This window comes from Protopterus annectens, chromosome 17.part0 (assembly GCF_019279795.1).
Source record: "Protopterus annectens isolate FY-2018-M chromosome 17.part0, PAN1.0, whole genome shotgun sequence".
Taxonomy (NCBI): domain Eukaryota; kingdom Metazoa; phylum Chordata; order Ceratodontiformes; family Protopteridae; genus Protopterus; species Protopterus annectens.
Genome location: NC_056751.1, coordinates 368,253,358 through 368,268,612, shown reverse-complemented (window position 1 = coordinate 368,268,612; position 15,255 = coordinate 368,253,358). Strand labels below are relative to the sequence as shown.

General features: G+C 36.6%; 1 protein-coding gene across 2 annotated transcripts in view; it reads left to right on the top strand.

Annotated features, from left to right (window-relative positions):
• LOC122791848 (interferon regulatory factor 3-like) overlaps positions 1–15,255 on the top strand; it is a 151,773-nt gene that overhangs the window by 32,877 nt on the left and 103,641 nt on the right. For both annotated transcript variants that reach the window (XM_044059824.1, XM_044059823.1), the window contains exon 3: positions 7,630–7,798. In XM_044059824.1, the coding sequence (XP_043915759.1) occupies positions 7,630–7,798 (169 nt within the window). The remainder of the gene's footprint in view (positions 1–7,629; positions 7,799–15,255) is intronic.

Genomic DNA, 15,255 nt, shown 5'->3' with positions numbered 1-15,255 from the left:
TTTAACCTGGGGGGAGGGTGGTAGCATTAAGCTTAAGCTGCCAATGTGTTTCCCTGCACCAAAGCCAATTTTCCCAATCCCTCCTCTAGGGTCCGTAAATACCTGCTCTGAAATTCCAAATAAAAACCCTGTCTGTGTTGGCTGTGCAGAAAGATGTCTATACAGAAGAAAGCTAACATATTGTAGGGCTGGATTGCATTTTAGCATTTTCTGATTATTTTTGCTTCCTTTTTCCTTTTATGGCATTGATCTTGTAAGTTTTTATTGAATTAAGAAAAAATGGGAGGGTGACCTAATTGTTAAGGTGTTTGCCTTACAAACACAAGGTACAGGGTTTGAATCTCACAGGGGATAATTGGCTAGGCTTAAAATGGCTCACAAGGGTGGTTAGCCTAGTACTAATCTATGAACACCTATGATCTATGAAGCTACATATATAATATGTTTAACTTTGAGATGAATAAGTTTTGATTGAGTTTAATTATATAGTGATGTATATTTAAGAAATGTTGGCGCCTTTTAATGTAATTAGGGTATTTAAATGGTTAGAGATGGTGTTTGTTCACTTGAAAAAGTCCTGCATTGGTGCAGGGCAAAAGCGCTTGTGTTTAAATTAACAATAAATTTAATTTTAACGTGCAGCCTGTTTCAGTGTGCCCTGACCGCTTTATCTTTTTATTGGAATACCAACTCTGTTTACTGAGACGACAGTGTCAAAAAAACATTCTACTGAAACTTCACAGTACTGACTCCCAAAATATCAAAGCTAACGTAATGGGACAGCTAGTTGGCAACTTATTGCTATGTTCATTGTAAATATAGGTCTATGACTTTAAAAGCTTGCACTATGTATCTTTGCAATATGGCAGACGTTATGTATGCCGCTTCAGACACTATCGGCAATGTTTACTGCATAATAAAGAGCAATCCTATACCTGCCTTGTCTTAAATGTTGTGCGGTCTCGGAGATGGTATATTTAATTTGTAGGGGGATGGGGGGGGTGCTCCTTGCAAGAACTTAGAAAACACTGTTTTTTTTATTCTACATTACTACAAAACTTTTTCTTGCTAAATCTTTACTGTAAGGTACAAATATCAGTTTGTCTAGTTTTAAATTATGCTAGAGTTCATAGGGTTCACAGGTTCATACTAGGCTATCTGCCCTGGGGCATTTATAAGCCTAGCCCGATTGTGTTTGGCTTACGCCACCCCTTGATTTGAGTATACTGTGCCCTTTTTAAAGTTTAGTTTACTGTGCCTCTGTCTAATAGTGACATGGAAGTAATCCCCGGGACAAACGTAAGATCCCAAAAAGACACCCCTGCCAAGTATTGAACCCAGGACCTTCTGAACTATACTCAGAACAACACACCACTGGGGCAACTCAGTTCCTTCTCTTAAATCACCAGGCAAATTATTCTGTTAACTATACCCAGCTCTGCAAGAGTTTTTGCCAAAGTCCTGTGTTTCTGTATTTTTAGCTCCTTTCCTCTTAGATATTGTTTAGGTTTAGCTTCTTAAATGTCAACGAAGCTCATTAATGTTTCAAGACTGAAGGCTTTTTAGGTAAGATTAAATCTTCCTTCAGTCTCATAAGTAAATCAAGGATGAGTCCCAGCTTTAAATCTCTTTTTGTAAGTTAATTATTTTCAGCCCCACATTTTTCTTTTGAGGAGTAATATTTTGCTGTGCAAGCTTTATATGGCAACTGTCATTTCTAGGCACACAGCAGTTTGGAATTTCACTTGCTTGTTTCTATTACAGGGAAATCAGTGTGTACCTAAGAATGCAGTGCTCTGTTTTTATTAGTTTTCTCCCTTCCCCAAGCATAGTGTGATCAGAGTTGGTATATGTAAGCTGAAGGGGTGTGGGGAGCTTGCCTGTCACAAAAAAATATATTTCAAGCTTCTTCATTACTTTACTTTGTATGTAATGGGTTGCTTTCTCTCTGTTAGGTTTACTCTGAATACAAGAAAACAGGTATAGCTATCTCAAAGTAGAACAATTAACAAATAAATCTCACATATTCCAGCTAGGTTCTGTCAATATTGCAGAATATTGGGTTCACAATGTCGAAAGCCGACAATATCGAAGCTGATATTGCCAGCACCACAACATCGAAAGCGCAGAACATTGTGCAGGTAAAAATAAATCTCCGTAGGAGGAGATTTCCATTTACCTCAATGTAGTGCGGTCTTGGAGTTGGAATATTTAAGTAGGGGGGTGTGGGGGGCCCCACTGCCTACACTAGTTAGTTTTTTATTTTTGTTTGTTTTTTTGTTTTTTAAGCGTTATTCGATGTTTTACTACATCGATCACTAGTGGTCGACCTTTAGTGATTCGATGTAGTAAGATTTCGATAACGTGATATAGATGCAAATATTGGTAGAAGTAACTCCACCACCCTTGATGTTATCTCTCTATATACAAGCAGAAACTTTAAGTGTTTACTTACAAAACTACTTTAATCTGTCTGGAGTAAGTTTAGTGCCAGTACTGTATGCAAGTCATTGTACAGCCTTTAGTTCTTAAGTATATGCCCACCTATGGGATACTGCCATTGATGGTTTAACTTCCCATATATCAGAAAGCTAGCCTTACTGTGTATGTTGATTGGCTATTACTCAGTGTATTTCGGTCTTCTGCACCACACCTCTCAACCTGTCAGCACTCTTCCTTTTACTTCCCAAAAATCATACTGATTAAGTTTTCCAAAATTGTCTGTTTAGAATGCATTAGCTTTGCGCTTTGACCTGAACTTAACTGAAAATGGTCCACTAAGTAGTAGTAGTTTATTTAACTGATAAACAGAACTAAACAAAATGTTATCTTTTTTCAGGATCTATATTAGTTCGCTAAAAAATAATTTCAGCAAACACCTCTTCATCGACATCTAATTAGCAAGAATCCCTTCCACGATTCATGGAATTTTCCCAGGGCAATAAAACTGCCCTGCAGCACAACGGAACCCACAACTCACTAAATCAAACCAACCAACTGAGGGGGCTTCACCCCCTGCAGCACAATGGAACCCACAGCTCACTAAATCAAACCAACTAAATGGGGGGCTTCACTCCCCCACACACCCCAACTATGTATACCAACTCTAAGATCGCACTACAATGAGGAAAAGGGCAAAGTTGCATAGTTGGCCAACTACTTCATTGCCCTAGGAAAATTCTGTGAATCACAGAAGTGATTTTTGCTGATTAAATGCCAAAGAGGTGATCGCTGAATATCTTTTGGTGAACTAATACAGACCCCTTTTTTCAGAAGTCACTGATCACCCATGAGAATGCATGATAACTGCCTTACAATTGTTCACAAGTTAATGTTTGAAACTGTTTTTGAGGCTGCATTTACATAGTAAAATGCACGCACATACTAGAATGCAGTTTCTTGTAATTTCCTCAGTGTGGATGTATGTTTTTGCGCATGTCTTTTGAAGAAGAACAATTATCTAACATAGCTGATGGTTAAACTTTCCTTCAAACTTTGTAACAGTTTCATACAAACCAGTGTATAAACTTCTAAAATAAGATCATTTCCTGTACTGGTTGTGCCATTAAGGGGCAGACAAGAGTTACTGGCAGAGTATGTCATATTCTAGTTTGAGATTAAACTCCTTGCATCACTGTCATTGGCAACAGGAGGAAAGAAGATTGCCAAGGTACAAAGGGATGGAATTTTCTCTTTACTGGTTGGTAAAAAGTTGTAATATCCTTTAGGTGATAGTAAGAGCTCTGTATTCATCTAAAATAATTCCTTTCTGGTGTAATTTTATCTAATGAGAGTCATTAGGTCTTATGCCATTTGAAGTTGGAATTAAAAAGTCACATTTAAAGTGCATTGGGTAATATGCTAAATTGATTAGAACTTCCCCATCAGCTAACATATACACAGCTTCTTACCCCTTACAAAACTGTCCAGCATCCATCTGCTTGTCTGGCAGTAAATACCATTCTATATAACTATGTTCCCACTTGGTCATTCTGATCCAGTGAACAAAAACTTCTCTCTGTCCACAAACCTATCAAATCTGTTAGGCATGGTCTGTGCTCATACCATGTCGCTAAGGCCTGGAACTCCCTACATGTATCCATCAGGTCAGTATCCTCCAACCAGTCCTTTAAAACCATCCTGGAAGACTTCCTAACCAAAATGTGGCTTAGTTCTTGTGCAGTCCCAGGATAAACTATATCCCTAGATATGAACAAGTTCCTGTTTATGCCATACTCCCCCTTCACTCAATTCCTAACTTCAATCAATTTCTCTCCCCTGACTCTATATCTAAATGCATCATAACCCTTCTTCATACTGCAATTCCTGTATGTATTATACTAACTTATTTTTAACTTCTAAAAACTGGCTACATTATTGTAATAATTAAATCACTGTCGTAAAAGTTGTATCTATTTTTAACCAATGTTATCACATTATGTGTAATTTGGTATAATTATTTAAACTTGCTTTGTATTTCTGAAACTTGTAAAAGTATTCTCAAAAAAATGTTTTTCATCGTTAAAACGTTTTTTTTCCCTTGTTAAACATATATTTTTTTTAATTTTTATTGAATTATCATTTATGACATAGGCAATCGTACATTTACATAAATAAAAGCAGACCATATTGACATATTCTCAGTTACAAAGATCATACATCACTTATCTTCTGTATTGTCATTGTCAATTTACCTCCACAAATATTACGTAGCTCACTCAATTTCTGCATTCCCTTAAACCTCATTCCTCCTAAGAACATTATTCTGCATGTATTGTTCCCACAATTTCCATTTTTATGTAAGTTGCCCCTACACTTTTCAAAAGACCCACTTCCAGTTCTGTTACTACAATCACTACTTTTAATACAGTGGGTTTAGACTCTGATTTTATGTCAGTTGCCCCTACACTTTTCAAAAGACCCACTTCCAGTTCTGTTACTATAATCACTACTTTTAATACAGTGGGTTTAGACTCTGATTTTATGTCAGTTGCCCCTACACTTTTCAAAAGACCCACTTCCAGTTCTGTTACTATAATCACTACTTTTAATACAGCGGGTTTAGACTCTGATTTTATGTCAGTTGCCCCTACACTTTTCAAAAGACCCACTTACAGTTCTGTTACTATAATCACTACTTTTAATACAGTGGGTTTAGACTCTGATTTTATGTCAGTTGCCCCTACACTTTTCAAAAGACCCACTTCCAGTTCTGTTACTATAATCACTACTTTTAATACAGTGGGTTTAGACTCTGATTTTATGTCAGTTGCCCCTACACATTTCAAAAGACCCACTTCCAGTTCTGTTACTACAATCACTACTTTTAATACAGCGGGTTTAGACTCTGATTTTATGTCAGTTGCCCCTACACATTTCAAAAGACCCACTTCCAGTTCTGTTACTATAATCACTACTTTTAATACAGTGGGTTTAGACTCTGATTTTATTTCAGTTGCCCCTACACTTTTCAAAAGACCCACTTCCAGTTCTGTTACTATAATCACTACTTTTAATACAGTGGGTTTAGACTCTGATTTTATGTCAGTTGCCCCTAGACCCACTTCCAGTTCTGTTACTATAATCACTACTTTTAATACAGTGGGTTTAGACTCTGATTTTATGTCAGTTGCCCCTACACTTTTCAAAAGACCCACTTACAGTTCTGTTACTATAATCACTACTTTTAATACAGTGGGTTTAGACTCTGATTTTATTTCAGTTGCCCCTACACTTTTCAAAAGACCCACTTCCAGTTCTGTTACTATAATCACTACTTTTAATACAGTGGGTTTAGACTCTGATTTTATGTCAGTTGCCCCTACACATTTCAAAAGACCCACTTCCAGTTCTGTTACTATAATCACTACTTTTAATACAGTGGGTTTAGACTCTGATTTTATGTCAGTTGCCCCTACACTTTTCAAAAGACCCACTTCCAGTTCTGTTACTATAATCACTACTTTTAATACAGCAGGTTTAGACTCTGATTTTATGTCAGTTGCCCCTACACATTTCAAAAGACCCACTTCCAGTTCTGTTACTACAATCACTACTTTTAATATAGCGGGTTTAGACTCTGATTTTATGTCAGTTGCCCCTACACATTTCAAAAGACCCACTTCTAGTTCTGTTACTACAATCACTACTTTTAATACAGCGGGTTTAGACTCTGATTTTATGTCAGTTGCCCCTACACTTTTCAAAAGACCCACTTCCAGTTCTGTTACTATAATCACTACTTTTAATACAGTGGGTTTAGACTCTGATTTTATGTCAGTTGCCCCTACACATTTCAAAAGACCCACTTCCAGTTCTGTTACTACAATCACTACTTTTAATATAGCGGGTTTAGACTCTGATTTTATGTCAGTTGCCCCTACACATTTCAAAAGACCCACTTCCAGTTCTGTTACTACAATCACTACTTTTAATACAGCGGGTTTAGACTCTGATTTTATGTCAGTTGCCCCTACACATTTCAAAAGACCCACTTCCAGTTCTGTTACTACAATCACTACTTTTAATATAGCGGGTTTAGACTCTGATTTTATGTCAGTTGCCCCTACACATTTCAAAAGACCCACTTCTAGTTCTGTTACTACAATCACTACTTTTAATACAGCGGGTTTAGACTCAAATTTTATTTCAGTTGCCCCTACAGATTTCAAAAGACCCACTTCCAGTTCTGTTACTATAATCACTATTCTTAATACAGTGGGTTTAGACTCTGATTTTCATTTTCTGGTAATTTCTTTTTTTGGCAGCCTCCAGAATTAAACAAAGCGAGGCCTTATTTTGTCTAGACAATTCCGATCCTGTATCACAACTCAAAAAATCAGTTCCTTAGTTACACCTATTTGCTCACCCAGTATTTTTGACATAGTAGTCTATCAGGAAATTTTAAAGTTGGCCAACCCATCACACTTTCAAAATATGTTCCCAAGTACCTCTTTCTTCCCTATCAAACCTCCAACATTTGCAACATATGTCCTCCCATTGCTGCTTTGTGAAATGCTTATCGAGTCTCTCTTCCCAATCCTTTCTAACCTTTTGCGATTCCTATAGTTATCATGCAATATTTTTTATGCCCTACTAATTATCCCTTTTTTACCAGTAGCTTCTGCCCTTCATTCAACTAAAAACTCTACCACTGCTGGTCTTTCACTTAGGATTCCCCTATGTCTTTCTCCTTTCCTATACTCTATCAATCCTTGATAAGGAATGCAATTTCTAGTCTGCAGTGTTCTCAAAATGTTTTATAATACTCTAACTCTTCCCCATGGGACTGTGATGAAAACTGGAACCCACCCAGCTGGAATTTCCTGGTAATCAGTTGTCAAAAATAATTAAATAAGGCAGCCTCACTTGGAGTATTGTAATCACTCTTTATTGGGGCAATATTAAAACGTAACCACAAGCGTTCATTTTTGATTAATGACACTATCACTCATCCATAATTATAAATACTGCATAATCTGACACTTCTTACTATGTCAGCAGCTCTACTGTTGCTTGCAAGTAATAGGTAGCATCTTCCATAATGGGAGGAGTCAGAACATAAATTATGGCATTGTGGTTCAGATTGTATAATGCATGTTTTTTTGTTTTTGTTTTTCTCTTGAATAGGACATTCTCAAACCGTAAACCCCTTCTAAGCCACTGGCTAATTCAGCAGATAGATAGTGGAGAATACCCAGGCCTCTACTGGCTGGATACCAATCGCACCAAGTTTCGTATTCCCTGGAAGCATATTTCACGGAGTGACATTTCTCCAAATGACTACAAGCTGTTTATGGTATGCATTTCTATAAGTTGTTGTAAGCCTGCCAAAATGAAAATTGTTATATCTTGGTAGTGTATAATAAAACATTTTATGATGTACTGACACAGGTTATCACTGCAAATAATTTTTTGACTGCATATAGGAAATGTCATCTGGATAGAGCAGAAGAAATTTAAGGACTGCTTCCTTCACAGAATCCTATAAATGTATCTTTATATACTTTGCTCCATGCCTAATCAATGTATCTTTATATACTTTGCTCCATGCCTAATCAATTTTCTCCCACGATGACTTATGTTTATCACACGTTTTCATTATTTTTCTCTTATAAATTTTTCTACATACTACACTTTAATCTGCCTGAAATAGTTTAGCTTCCTGCATTTTTTTTTATACACAAAAGCTGTCAATGTTGTCACTACAACCCCAGTTACCCAGCTTTGATAAGCAAGCCTCAGTGCTGAAATACCCAACCAGGGAGGTGGAAGTGAATAATATTTCAGGTTGCCTACTACAAGAAGAAGGAGGTTACTAAGTCAACTACACAAGCACTACGTAGCAAATTGTAGGGGTTAGCATCAGCAAATATGATGGGCTTTCAGGCCTGTAAAGCGATGCACAGCCCTTGTAGCCATGGTTCAGCATGTGAATGCAGGTGCCATCATCACAACACTGCAGTTCCTGCCTCTGCAGATGGCTAGAGAGCAGCTATGCAGAGGGACTTGGTGCATAACAATAAAACAGGCCTAGGAAACCACAGACAATGGCTACCTGGCTTCCAGACCTTAACCCACTGCTGAAGGCAAGAACAAGGGGTGAATGAGGCACGGGTGCCAAGCAATATAATTAATCAAGGCTGATTGGGAATGCAACTATAACAATTAAAGTGCAGTCAATGCTGCCCAGCATTTTTGAAGTAAAAGCAGGTAGAGTATCCATATAAAGCACTGCAAGTGTTTATGTTATGCAGGGGTTTTATGGTCTGAAAATTCTGTCAGGAATGACCTGCAAATGGTTAGCATGAGATATAACTGGACAGTATGCAGTCTCTTATAAAATTTAAAAAAAAAGCATTCTATAGCTATGTCAAGAATCTCAATGGCAACACTCAGATCTGCTCTGAGTTACAGCACAATGGCACTAAATATACAGAACCAACTGATATTGCCAACATCCTGGCAGAATGGTTCAATGCCAACTTTACCCCCCTCTCATCCCCTAAAGGGCCCATCTCTATACCGGAAGAATGCAAAAGTCCTGTAATCATGGCTGCACAAGCAAAAAACACACTCTCCAAAGCCAAGAACACAGCATTCATGGGACCTGACAACATCCCAGGATGTGTTCTACACAAACTACAGAACAAACTGGCACCCCACCTAAGTACCATGTTCAATCATAGCCTCACCTCAGGCTTTGTGCCCACTGAATGGCACACACGGAAGGTTACCCCACTCCATGAAGGGGGAGCCACTACGGACCCCAGGAACTACTGCCCCATTAGCCTGACGAGCCTAGTCTGCAAGTCTATGGAACGTATCATCATGGAACTTACAAACCATGACATTGGTAATCCCCAAACTGTGCACCCCACCCAGTTCGGGTTTGTAAAAGGCAGATCATGTGTCCTAAACCTGACAGACTTCTTTGAAGCGGTCACCAAAGCCGTAGATGAGGGTAAGGTGGTTCACACAGCCTATCTAGATCTTGCCAAGGTTTTCGACACCACCCCCCCACTCTGGAATTATAGATAAACTCTCTAAACTAGGTATAAATCCCTATGTCACAAGATGGGTTGCCAACTGGTTCACTGACAGAACCCACACTGTGAAAGTAGCAGACTCCAAATCCAGCTTCAGACCAGTGACAAGCGGAGTACCACAGGGTTCAGTCCTGGGTCCTCTCCTGTTTGGTATCTACTTCTCTGAAGTACAGGCTAACACAGAAGGTCTTTGGATAACAAAGTTCGCAGATGACTGCAAACTAGGAGCCATAATCAAAATTCCTAATGATGTGGACATCCTACAAAAGAGCCTCACTGAGAGAGATGCCTGGTGTCAAAGCCATGGCCTCAAGCCAAAAAGTGCATTGCCATCCCTTTTGCTTAAAGCTCTGTACCCATGAACTACCACATAGACGGTAGTCTACTTAACACCGAAAGTGTGATAAGAGACCTTGGGACACAGGTGGACTGTAGTCTCTCCTTTGATAATCACATCGCCACAGTAGTCAGGAAATCCTTCTACGTGGCACAGCTCATCACAAAAGGTTTCTCATCCAGGAAAAAGAGGTCATTCTTACCCTCTATTCGTCACTCATTAGACCCATTATAGAGTACAACACCCCTTTTGGTATGTACCTCACAAGACCTCTACAACAACTGGAAAGGCCACAGAAATACCTCACAAAGAGGATTACTGGCCTCAAACAGATGCCCTATACAGACCGTCTCAAAAAACTCCAGCTTTACTCCGTCACATATCACCTACTCAGAAGCAAGCTCTGCCTAACATACAAAGCTATGTCAAACCCAGAGCTGTTGGACATGCTACACTTAAAGAAATACCAATCCTTCTGAGCTACATGCTCTAGGGACCTAAACCTTGTCACCACAATAAACAGAACATGCTGGAGGGATAGATTCCTGTCCCAGAGACTTCCCATACTCTGGAACAAACTACCTATCTATATCAAACAAAGCTCCTCATTAGCACTCTTCAAGAAAAATCTTGATGAATGGATGGGAGATAGGAAATTCACCCTGGGGATCACTTCTGTGGCTCTGCTCGACAGGGGCACAGGAAAACAATTTTCTTGGGTGGTGAAAGCCAGAGTACCTTTTGACTAGGCTTATAGGCCCTAGGGCCAATAGCCTAGTACCTACCTATGAACCTAAAAAAGACAGCTCTTGAACCTGAACTATGAAATTAGCACATTTTAAGACAGCATTTCTAAGATAAAGTCAGATCAAAAGCATAGTAAGCTTCATTAGACATTTTTTACATTTTGTAAACTGGAAATTTGTCACCCTTAAAAATATTTTAAACAGACTATTTTTGTTTTAAGGTAACATAATTATTGATAGACTTAACATTCTAAAATATTTAAGAATTAACAAACGCAAACTTCATTTGCCACAGGGATTACAAAGTAATAACACACAAAAACTTTTGCTAAACGTACTTTCTTAAATAAAACTTGAATTATTATCTGATCTGAGAAGTGAATTTTGGTTCTTATTTATATTTAAATCATTTGACAGCTATCAGTAAAATCATTTTATGCCTTTATGGCATCCACTTTTCAGCTAATGGCTTTTCTTGTTTATTAAGTATAAAACATAATATTTATCAAGCCAGTTACCAAAGATTTAAAATATATGACTACTGAAATGTTTCTCAGAAGGCTCAGACATATTTGAAAATTTCTGTTGTAAAGAAAACCTCCATTAAATAAATATTTGTATAGTAACAGTATGTTAACCATGTAATTACTATGCAAATAAATTTGTTGCAAACACCAAACAAGGCTAAAATGACCAGATGATATAATAACCAAAGCACACAAATAATCCACTTCACAATCCTCTAAAACAATTATGTTATTCCTGTTAGCTACTTAAAATGTATATTAGGCTATACTGGAATTTCTTTATATACTTCCAACCTTTCTCAAGCATTTAATGTTAACAGTTTCAGTAAGCACAGGGGCTGTCTGCATTTAATCTAACTTGCCATTCAGTTTCACATACTTCTAACCTGTTTTTATAATTTCCCCCTCTCATATTTAACAATGCATGTTGAATAACACAAAACAGATTTTTGTTTTATATTTAACACAATTTATGGAATGTTTACACAAGGCATTGTTGACATATTTTACCTTTATAGAATAAATATGTTATTTGATTCTTTTCCCTTAAACTTAAGGGTTGTCTTCCCAATATATAAAAGGCCTGACATCCTGAGCACATCCCTATATATAGATTTATATGTATATCTCGCAGGAATCTGTATAGTATAATTTATACGTTCTAAGGATATATAGGGACTTTCAATCTGCAGGTATTGCAGGTTTCACATTTAAACATCCCTTTTCCATTTTGAGTAGGGGTAATATAACTTTAGTATTATCTTTTTATAACAAAGTTTTAAGACTGTTACCTCTCCTATAAAGAAAAACAGGTTATTTGCCTACAGCTCTAAATACTACTTAATTTCCCTCTAAACTCTTACAATTTTCTAAAATTACATCCCTAATAAAGTTGCTATCTGCAGGCATATCCAACATAAAGGCTGGATTTCTGTTACCCTAGTTCTGTTTTTAAGTCCTTCTTTGCTCTTTGTGCTGTTACCTCTCCTATAAAGAAAAACAGGTTATTTGCCTACAGCTCTAAATACTACTTAATTTCCCTCGAAAATCTTACAATTTTCTAAAATTACATCCCTAATAAAGTTGCTATCTGCAGGCATATCCAACATAAAGGCTGGATTTCTGTTACCCCAGTTCTGTTTTTAAGTCCTTCTTTGCTCTTTGTGTTACAATTACATCTTTCTCACACATTATAGGTCTAAATATAGTTTTACTTTGTCACTTCTACTGCTACGTCCCACAGAAATTTGTGGTTATAGTCTAGGTGAATACAGAAATAATGTTCACCACCTCTTTTTGATATTCAAAGTCATTAGTTGTCATCCAGGAGGCCCTAATTTATCCCCCTGGGATAGTTTTCTGCATAAAATGAGGATGACTGCTTTTAAAATGTAAGTAACTTTTGGAAAATGTCTTTTCAATAGATCTTAGTATCTACTTTCTTCCTATTTAAATCCTAATTTAAGTTTACATCCATAAAAATGGATGTTAAGACTTAATTCACATAGGGTAAATTGAAAATAGTCTGAGACATCATTTAGTTGTTTCACAAATCCAACAGTTTCTTCGTGTGTTGTGTCCATAATGAAAAACAGGTAATCAAAAAAACTTTTGTAGAATATTGTTTTCCCAAAATATTTACTGGTAATCAATATGGTCATTTCCCACCAACCAAGTGCAAGATTTGCGAAGGCCAGGACTACCACTGTCCCCACTGCTACATCCTTTACCTGTTTTATAATATTTTTTGTTGAAGAAGAACAATATTTTCCAGTACCATTTCCATTAATGAGCAGTATAATGAAACAATATAATTTGAAAAATTAGTATTGTTAATCAAAAACATTCTCAGATGTTCTACCCCCTCATTTTGTGGGATCCTGGTAAACAAGGAACACACACTGATCATAACCCTATTAATGTCTGAATGATTATCATAAAGTTTCATGAAACTGCCCCAATTTTTCTAAAAAATCCCAAGAATCTCTTTTATATGATGTCAATATTTGTACTAAAGGATTCAAGAGGGTATCAAGAAACAGATATTCCTTCATCTACACTGTTCAGGGCAAAAACAATTGGCCTGAAAGGGAGTTTCTCCTGATTTTTATGAAGTTTAGGAATGTAAATAATACACCAACGTTTGGGTCTTCCACCTTTAAACATTCATACATTTCATAGCTTATCTCATTGTTTATTAACATTTGATTTAGTGCAGAATAAATCCCTCTGTAGCTTCTATGAATAACATCTAAAGTTACTTCACTATATTCATTTCTGTTGTCTAATATTTCAGCAGTGATGTAATTATCATTGTCCATTACCACAAGCCCACTCACCTCCCTTGTCAGCCTTCATAAATCTTAGTGAATTCTGATTTCTAAGTTGATTAAAGGCTCTTCTTTCTTTGGGGGACAGGTTATAATAAACATGTACTTTTCTGCTGTTCAGTACATTCCTAATTTCTCTCTCACAAATGTTCTCAAAAACCTTAATTGTATTATTTAAAACAGGGTTGAATGTAGACGGCTTCCTTAGCACATTAGGTAAAACAACATCCTTCAATAAATATTTAAAATTCAACTTATAAGTGTAAACTTTCAGTTCAAGAATAGTTTTGGCAATGTTAGCACTATCATTGGGTACAAAGTTTAATCCTAAACAGAGTACTTTAAAGTGCACAGAGTTCACTTAAAAAAATTGGACAAATTTAAAGTTTTCAAATCCACACTCACTTGTATACCATTTAAAGTGGTTAATAGTGCTCTTAAAATGTTGTCCTGACTTTCTGAAACAGGATAAATCATCAGGTCCAACAACTGTTCTCCATTACCCATAGCCGTCAAACAGCCAAGAAAAAATCCATCCACCAAATAAGGCTAAAATGACCAGTGGATATAATATAATAACCAAAACATACAAATAATTCACTTGTAGGGTATCGGAGATGAAAAGCAGACTGTATTAGCATTAAGAAACCTTTTTATTTGAACACTTTCATCAGAAAAGACTTCAGAAAACTAAACCGATTTCTGTTTTATTTTATTCAACATGCATTGTTAAATATGACAGGAGGAAATATAAAAAGCAGCTTAGAAATATATAAAACTGAATGGCAAGTTAGATTAAATGCAGGCAAGGCCTCTAGACCTGTTTAATATCAAATGTTTCTTAAAACAGAAAAGGTTGAAAGTATATGTATAAATTTTAGTATATACTAACATACATTTTTAAGTAAACAGGAATAATATAATATTGTTTAGACTGTGCGTTTAAACCTTAAATTTTTTATGAGATTTTTTTTTTATTTACCAATTTAGTGTAATTGATATTTAATGTGTTAACTGAGTCTGATTTTATGGGTCGATATTACATATCCGAACGATTAAATGTTTGAATCGCTAAAGATCGACCTTTAGCGATCGAACATTCAAATGTTCGAATATGTAATAAAATTTAAAAAAAAAAAAAGGAAAGGGTTTAAGCAAGGGGGCAAGCCCCCCTGCCCCCCCACACTCCCAGCAACTTAAATATACCAACTCCAAGATCGAACTTCAGTGCAGAAACAGGAAATTTTCCTTTCCCTACACTGTAGCGCGATCTTGGAGTTGGTATATTTAAGTAGCGGGGGGTGCTGGGGTGCAGGGGGGCTTTCACCCCTGCTTACACCCTTTAGTTTTTTTTTTTTTAATTTTTATTCATATTCAAAACATTTAAATGTTCGATTTCTAGAGGTCGATCTTTAGCGATTCGAACATTTAAGTTTTCGGATATGTAATATAGACCCTATTTTATTGGGTAGAGTATTTAAGCACTGTGGTTTTAGTATGCATGTATGGTTTTCTGAAGAACTCTTTTCTTATGAGAGCGTTCGAATAAAAAGGTTTCTTAATACTAATACAGTTTCTTTTTTATCTCTGATACTGTATAAGTGGATTATTTGTGTGAGATTTGTTATAAAGCTTGAACTAATAAAGCTATATATACCCTAGTTATGTTTGACATTGAAAGAAGTGTGTATAAAGGGAATTTATTCATGAGATTTTGTGACACCATAATTCTTACTGCTTGCAGTACATTTAATATGTGATTTAGTA